This window comes from Sitophilus oryzae, unplaced genomic scaffold (genome assembly GCF_002938485.1).
Source record: "Sitophilus oryzae breed Bouriz unplaced genomic scaffold, Soryzae_2.0 scaffold_1508_pilon_pilon, whole genome shotgun sequence".
In the NCBI taxonomy this organism is placed as follows: Eukaryota; Metazoa; Arthropoda; class Insecta; order Coleoptera; family Curculionidae; genus Sitophilus; species Sitophilus oryzae.
This window is the reverse complement of record NW_022146179.1, coordinates 1,440,953-1,449,420: the sequence shown is the minus strand read 5'-3', so window position 1 is coordinate 1,449,420 and position 8,468 is coordinate 1,440,953. Positions and strand designations below refer to the sequence as shown.

Below are 8,468 nucleotides of genomic sequence, written 5' to 3'. Positions count from 1 at the left end.
TCTAAGCTCTAAACGAAGCGAAACCAACTAAAAATTTTACTAGATGGAAACTGATAAACATAATAGAGAACTAAAAGAATATATTTTTAATAAAATATTATGAGACATAAAACACTACTAGAGAATTAAACGCGCAAAATTCCAAGTTCTACCAAGTCCAAATCGACCGTCTAACACCTCACTATCAACGTTCCAAACTGTTTCTATTTCGACCACCTCGCCGATAACAGAATCCATGAAATGGAACGAATGGAACTAGAAGAGAAAAAAATTGGAGTAGGCGAAGAGTACCCGAGGCTGGTGAACTAGCGGCGATCGGCGGCGAATGGCAGCGCGAACCCGTTTTTTGTCGATCGCATACGTATAGCATGATCGTGTGCAACCCATTTTTTTCCTTCTACCTCTACAACGCCGTAGCGGTAGGCTATGGTTTCCGAAACCGAATCTGCATCCCCCAGAACGCGGAAAGTTTTGTATATAAGCTGCCCGGCCACCTCACCAAAGCATCACTTCTTGCAGTTTGGTCGGTTCATCCACTAGTATTAAACAATTCGAATAATCGCCATGAAAGTCTTGGTGAGTTGAGTCTCTTAATATCCGTATTGTTGTTTTACATATAAATTCTCTACATTTGTGCGAACTTTAACTTTCTTTCAATCGTAGTTTTTATCTAATATTGTGAACGAATTTTGTGACTTTGTTGTGGTTTATCAGAGTGTCCTTTGTTAAATTTTTAAAATCATAATTCATATTTTTTAGGATTTCCTATTATTAATTTAATACATATTTAATAATATTTTAAATATTACCATCTTATATCAACGCTTCTTTAAACCCTTAGTACTAGATTTTCTCTATGGAACATTTTCCGGTAGTTAGTATGATTATTCCAATCTTTGAAGTGATTATTCTTAATACTTTTCAGTTCATATCTACTTAGTGTAGTCTATTGTATTCAATATTTAATTATTTATATATCTAAAGATTTAATGATAGATATACATACAAACAAATATATTTCAATAAAGTATAGCATACATCATACAGATTTTAACTTCAAAAATATTCACAAAGTTTCGTATTTAAATACATGAACTTCAATCTGTGTATTGTACTCTAATATTGAAAAAACTCATTCTATTATGTATATTCTGGAATATGCTATTATTAACACTCTAAGGACTCTAAATTCTAACTCCATCCTAGATTTGAGATATTTCTGTGATACTTTTTACAGTAAATACAAATATTAATGATATCGAGGTTACATTATTTGAAATTAACTATTTATTTATGAAAAAAAATCTTATAAAGTGTTTTAATTTTTTGTTTGGAGAAAAACATCACAAGTAGTTTTGAAATTATTAGTTAACCATTATTACACAACTTAAAATTTACTAATATTATTATAAAGAAAGAATGAAATTTATATTTTAGGCTTTTATATTTTTTTATCATAAGTGCTTATTATCTCAGCTATCAACTGTCAAGATATTCAATTTTGACAATAATAGTATACTCCGTTTATGAACCCAACTATACGTAATAAATCTACAAGGCATTATTATAAAAAGTATTTTTAAAGTACAAAATAGAGAAAAGTTTTTGATAAAATAATTTCTAATTTTGAAAATGTTTTTTGTTACAGGCCGTCGCTATCTTAGCTACTGTAGCTACCCTCAGCTCCGCCTACCCCGGCTACTACGGTGGTGGTGGTGGAGGTGGATACGGTAAGAACAACCTTAAGAATCCCTTAAATCCTTAACAAAATACACCACTTAAATCTCCAACTTTTTCTATCTCAGTATCATCTCAAAAGCATTTAATAAAAATCATCTTCACACTACTTAAATCACCAGAGTATATGTCAGTTTTCTTCTAAAATCTATAATTTCAAAATGGAACTAGCTGTTTGAATATTAAGAAGAATGTTCATTACGTTAAGTTAAATCTACCTTATACTAGTTATCGTTGGAAAGAGAAATCAATTTGATCTTATTGTAAGCAATCAAATACAAAATCGTATCAGTTTCAATCAATTTCTCTTTGCTTGTCTACATGCCAAATTGACCGTAATTGCATATCAAGTGAATATATTTGTTTAGAATCATTTTAACGCGCAGGTTATCAGTCACCTGTGTCGATAAAAAACGACATAACTCTCTTCCCTGTCTTAAGCTAAATCAAATAACTACGAGTATATAGTAAAGTGAAACGTGTAGAAAACGTTAGTGTTCTTTTGTTTTTTTTGGTTCTTTATGTGTACGATAATTGCATTTTTCATTTTATAGCTATACATTCTTATGCAAACATAAGGCTCTTTATAACATACGCTGTCGTTTCGCAATGCTCCCGTACAGTTTCTGTTCTACTTACTCTCTTAATAGTCATTCCTTAGGTCGATTTTGTCAATTATTATTAGTAAAACAACTTTCATATATTCTGTATTATTATTCTGCGTTATTAGATTCAAACGAAAATTTTGCAACCAGTCAATTAATTTTAGTTTGTTAGTATTTTTTTCTGCATTTCAAATTATCTGACTGGAAATCAAGTTAAAATGCTGGTTGTGTTATCCATTTCTTAATAAATTGTATTATTTCTAATTGATATTTTAATAAGATAATGATTAATTAAGTTTCTTTTGATGCAAAATTATCTTTAAGTAACTTAATGAATATTAAAAGAATTAAATCTACTTCTGCAAACACCTTTGTAATTAACTGCAGATCACTTTATAGTATATTTGAATATTACATGCACATTTACCAATATATCATCTTGTTAGTTCAGTGATTAAGAACCTTAACACGCCACGAACTATGATTTCTGTGGATTCTAATGATTATTGTCCTTTATTTTCAGAAGGTGGATGTGAACATGGAGGAGCCGGTGGTGCCGGATGTGGTGGAGGTGGTGGTGGATTCGGAGGTGGATTGGGAGGTGGATTCGCCGGAGGTAGTGTAGGAGGTGGTTTCTACGGAAGTGAAGCCGCTGGCCCAACCTACGTTCAAGTGAGTATACACTTCTTACACCCATCATCACATTCAATCCTTATTATTCTCTTAGATTCTTATTCTTATACTTCATCAGATCTATCTTGCTCCTCTGAATTTCCTTGTTAAATTCTCTCTTTTTACAAAGTTTAATAATTTGGAGACAGAACTGTCATCGTCTTGCACATTTGTCAAACTGTGTTCCTCTGATTAGGTAATAGAATATCCATATTGCTTAGTGTGCTAATTCATTCACCTAAAATGCCTATTGAGCTTGTAAAGCTCTGTTAAGAGACCTTTTTTAAACCCTTAAATTTTACACCCTACAAATTTGGTAGTTTTTCTGCCTTTGCTATTTGGTCTTTTGGCCAGCCGTTGTTCTGGTGAATTTTTCCACAGTTATTTCACAAATTTTGCCATTATTTCACCATTCTATCTGTCATTTCGGGTTTCATTCAACTTTTTTATATCTGCTACGGAATCAAGTGCTCTTAAGGCTCTTGATTATCTGCTACGGAATCAAGTGCTCTTAAGGCTCTATGAAATGGCAACTGGACGGTGTTCTCTCCTGCCTTATGAGTTTTTCTACATAATATCCCGTCATTTACGACTTCATTCTAGCTCTTATGGTTTCTGATTGAGCCATTTATAAACCAAATTATATCGGCTAAAATGATCCTGTTTGCTTGAATAAGGAAGTTTTCTCTGTGCTAAAAATATATTCTTATACAGCAACATAATATTTTTTTAAGTACTAAATTGAAAAATAATTCTTTAAAGAATAATAATTATTTCATATGTCAATTGTTTGAGTCACGATACAGTTTACTAAGTTTGTTAACCTTACCTGGTTAGATAATGGTAGAAATGTTCTCAGAGAAGTAATTGTTTTCAGTGTGCGTGCTTTCAGGTTAATTTAAATCGACATGTGCGATTTAATTAAATACCTATTTAAATTACACAACACATCATTGTCGATGTTGTAATGTTAATTATTTACGATTTATTTAATTTAAATACTCATTATCTCACTTGATTTAAGTTAAATAGTTGTACCGTAAAACTTATCTAATTTAAATACTTTAAAAATTTAATAGATCTTTAAATTTATCACGATGTGCTATTAACTACTGTAAGATGTTATCTAAGAATATATTTGAAATTATATTAAATTGTATTTAAACTTGCAAGCTTCCTTCTTTAAGCTTAATCTTCAATGAAAGGGTCGTTTCTTTCACTTCGCCACACTGATTTTTTGTTTCTGCAATACGACAATCTGTGTTTCTTTAGGGGCCTGCTGCCGGTGGCAAGACCCTCATCGGACCCGCTGAAGGACCAAACAACGTACAAGGTGCCTCCAACGGCCCCACCAACCTCGTAGGACCCCAACAAGGACCCGCCAGCATCGTAGGACCATCCCAAGGTACGATAGAAATCGCCGTATCTCCCCTACTCACCGGTCTAACGATTATCCAATAAAATAACACTTTACATTTTGAAATATTCAATCACACAGACACGTGTTCGTAAAAACTTTCTTCGAGCATTACACTTTTTATAGGATTTTACCATAAAAAGCTCGCGTAATTGGCTGCGACTAATCGAATATGGATCAAAAGAATTCAACAACCACTTTCGATACTGATTTGGCTTTTTACGGTAGAATAATCGGTGTTCGTTTCTCCGTATTCGGTTGTCTCGTTTCAAAACAGGCATATTTTAACTTATAAGTCTTGAACTTGTAGACTTTACGTTTCCGTATCTTCTTCTAACAAACACTATGTAACATTTTCTTTAGTAGCGTTAAAAAATCTAATAGCTTGTAAATAAGAAGCACTAGATGAACATTCTCGGGAAACTATAATATCATTAATATGGTTAATTCCATAATTGAAATGAAAATTAACTATCTGAACTTGATACTAAAATATTATAATCTTCAACGTTTCCAATTCTAAAAGGTCTGAAATATACATAGAATTCACTAAGATGGAATTAGCCATGTTTAATACAACAATAAGCATGCTATAGCTATTCATACTTTTCTTTTTTTCAATATATATGGTAAATTTCATCACCGAAATTGCATTTCTGTCCTGAAAGATAATATAAGCAACTGAATTAGATGTTTACATGATTCTTATTAATTCTTCAATTATTCTAGTCTTTACTTTATCCAATTAATAGACACTGGTCTGGTAATGCATAATAATTCATATTACTCATAGATGATAAAGCAAACTACAGCAAATCAAACTACTGCTTCGACCCTACTGAAATGAAATTAACCATATATAATACTATACTAAGCATGTTACTAGCTATTGATTAAGCCTCTCTGGAAACACTGAATACGTGACTTGTATATAATCTGTGGATTATGAGCTTAGCTATAGAATGGTAGGTACACACGACTTGATGCCTTTGTAACGAATTTATTTGATTGTTTCCTCCAAAGGAACCGCTAGCGTAATTGGACCCACCAACGGAGGTGCTCATCTCGTTGGAGCTGCCCAAGCCCCCATCACTTATTCTGAAGGTGTCGCCGCCCAAACTGGACTCGCTGGAGGCGCCGGTGGATTCGGAGGTGGTTTCGGAGGTAGTTCTCCACCTTCTGGATTTATCACTTGAGGGATTTAGCACTTGTAACCGAGAATTCACGAAATAAGTCCATATTTTATAAATATCGATTTATTTGATACGATATCTTCCAAATTATACATGTTCAGTATTAGAATTCGCGTCAAACTCTTCTGAAATCTGGCAAATACTCATCTTGACTACCCTCAGTTATAAATCTTATATTAATCTTTCTTAATTTCATTGAAAACCAACAACCTTCTTTAGGTGGATTCGGAGGTGGACACGGAGGTGCCGGTGGTGGATACGGAGGTGGATACGGAGGTAAAAAATACTAGGTTAGTTCGAGAGTTTTTCTTTTTTTTATTGGTGTGGGAGACGACAACACTGAACAGTACACCTCCAAAAAACCAAGTTGTTGTGCTCGACTCAAAATCAACACGTATCTCGTCAAAAACTGTCAAATCAATCAATCACACCACACCAACTCAAAACATCTCGGTCGAACATGTAGTATATACACCGAAACCAAACGAATACAAACACAAGCTTTAAAGCGGAACAAGGGTGTGAATATGTGTTTGTTTCAGATTCAAAAGGAGGATCAGCAGGTTCCATAACCCACGACGGCGGAGTTCTTAGAGGACCAAAAACCGTACCAGTAGTAATCAAAGGTTCTTCCGGTAAAATCGTAGCTGATGGCCTTTATGGACTCCCCGATGGCGGTCATGGATATTATTAAATTAAACCGACCATAGGCAAAACCAATCTTTCAGTATTACGACTTCTTACTCTTTAATTATTTTGTTAAATCTTTCTTATTGTGTAAACTTATTACCTAAGACCATCACGATTTTCATTTTCATTCTTCATTTCGCTCTCGCTGGATACCGGCACCGTTTTGTAGGCCCTAACCGTCTCAGTTTAGGGCAGTTCAAAACGGGCACGTCCTCAAGAGCAGGTCATTAAGTTTACTGTGATTTCTCATGTACGAGCTTGGTGTTATCTACGTTATTTAATATGTATAGTTTTTTATGTTTTTGTATACTGTACAAATGTATATGCGTTAATAAATGATTCTTTTTAAAAAAGACTTTCGACTTTTCTTTATCTATAATCCATTAGTAATATAAGTGTTGAGTGTATTCATGTGTATAGAAATATAACAAGGTATTAGAAATATATTAACAACGAAATAGTTACCTATAACTACAGTTTGATCTGCAATGCATTGATGAATCAATCACAATTTGGTCTAAGTATCAAATTTCATATTTTTATCTCTATATTATTTGTATCAATATAAGTGCAAGTTAATACTAATATAATTGCAACAAACCATCTGGATATTTCACTTTAACTGAAACAAAAAACTCTTAAACTTATTTTTTCTAAAGAATTTCAAAGGTTAGAAATCAATAGAAAGCAGCTTTTCATTGATTCTCTACTTGTGAACAACTTTTCTTCAACAGAAATTCTTAACATTTAAAAAAAAATGTTTTTTTATTAGGATCAGTTTTCTGCTGGGCTCTCGAATCTAACAGTTCAATTTTACAAAAATTTAGAATTATTTCTTAATTTATTTTAATCTTCAAGTAAAGACACTGCTACAAACGATAAAAATAATTGTAATTGTTGTTGGTCTAATTTTTTATAAAACTTTGTAGAGAATATTGTTAATTTTTAATAATATATTATTTTATATATTAAAAATCCAGAAAAATCGTAATCATTCTGAAAATTTGTGTAATCTTTGTGAGAATACCTATGTGGTTTAATATTCAACAGGTTTAATATACAACCATATTCAACAGGAAAAAAGGAATACTATTATTATAACACACCATATACATTTTTATAAAAGACTATTCTAATATTCAGTCCTTATAGTTTGTCTAGTCCTGTTAGTGTTAGGCTAGAAAATATTATAAGTCTGAATATTTCTCTGTTAAAAATAGGGTATTATAAACCATAAGAGACTACAAATATAACAAATAATGAAAGATTTGTTATGCTATGTGCAACTTAACATAGGTAAGGAATAAAAACCAGATTTTTTTGCTATTTCTATGTAAGTATCGATCACGTCTTTGAAACTACTGGTTACGATTGCAGAAAATAAACATTTTAGACAAACTGTATTTGTATAGCGAACGAGGAAATGTGCTGAGCGTTTAGTGGAAAATGGAAAGTTATAGCGTTATTGGATTAGAAAGGGTAACGTACCATTTTTCAGTCATCTCTCAGTGGTACTTTGATCGAATACGAAGCGATTCCGTTTTATTACATTGCATTAGCATGGAACTAAGAACCGATAAAATATTGAAAAATTGTTTAAAAAACATTAAGGAACTTTATAGAACTATAACTTTATAAAACTATAAACTATAATTTTACAACAATTATTTTTCGCAAATAAACCTCATAGGCGTGTTTCTGGAGCCAAAATACCTTATAAATAAAATAAAAATATTTTCACGTATGTCTGGGACATCCTGTATTATTTGCTTATGGCAAAAGGTAATTTTTAGATTGCTGTTGTTTTTAAAATTTTGTTGATTAAGTTTTGTTGTTTGATAAAACCGTACGATCGAAAATCGGTGTCCAGTTGGCTTGGAAATGACGATCGATGACATCCCCTCCATATAACTTTATACTAAGGGTCGGCATTTCTGGTCTTGGGTGCCGGTTTTCATATGTACGAACCAAAGACATTATAAAGATAGATCGAACATCTCATTCATAAATACTCGTTGGTAGTGTATCAAACATTCCAATGTGTCAAACAAGGACAGAAGAGATAGAGAAGTCTAAAATTTCCGACCCCGGCAACTAGGCGCATTTGGATTGTTCTAATGGCCAGTGGCGTATCGTTTTTTGGAACGAATTTAA

The 8,468-nt window shown here is 32.5% G+C and overlaps 1 protein-coding gene across 3 annotated transcripts; it reads left to right on the top strand.

Annotated features, from left to right (window-relative positions):
* Positions 1 to 443: 443 nt before the first annotated feature.
* Positions 444 to 6,669, top strand: LOC115878373 (glycine-rich cell wall structural protein-like). 3 transcript variants are annotated; one of them, XM_030894848.1, is made up of 7 exons: positions 444 to 576; positions 1,649 to 1,730; positions 2,866 to 3,014; positions 4,287 to 4,419; positions 5,455 to 5,583; positions 5,844 to 5,914; positions 6,167 to 6,222. In XM_030894848.1, the coding sequence occupies exons 1-6, from the start codon at positions 565 to 567 to the stop codon at positions 5,912 to 5,914; spliced, it is 576 nt and encodes a 191-aa protein (XP_030750708.1). In that variant the 5' UTR covers positions 444 to 564; the 3' UTR covers positions 6,167 to 6,222. The 3 variants fall into 3 exon arrangements, with proteins under 3 accessions (XP_030750708.1, XP_030750707.1, XP_030750709.1); XM_030894847.1 differs by having other exon boundaries at positions 5,455 to 5,595; XM_030894849.1 differs by lacking the exons at positions 5,455 to 5,583; positions 5,844 to 5,914 and having other exon boundaries at positions 6,167 to 6,669.
* The last annotated feature ends 1,799 nt before the right edge of the window (positions 6,670 to 8,468 follow it).

Coding starts and splice junctions, on each gene's coding strand:
- LOC115878373 (XM_030894847.1), top strand. Junction 3,015..4,286: donor CTGGCCCAACCTACGTTCAA/GTGAGTATACAC, acceptor GTGTTTCTTTAG/GGGCCTGCTGCCGGTGGCAA. Junction 4,420..5,454: donor CATCGTAGGACCATCCCAAG/GTACGATAGAAA, acceptor TTTCCTCCAAAG/GAACCGCTAGCGTAATTGGA.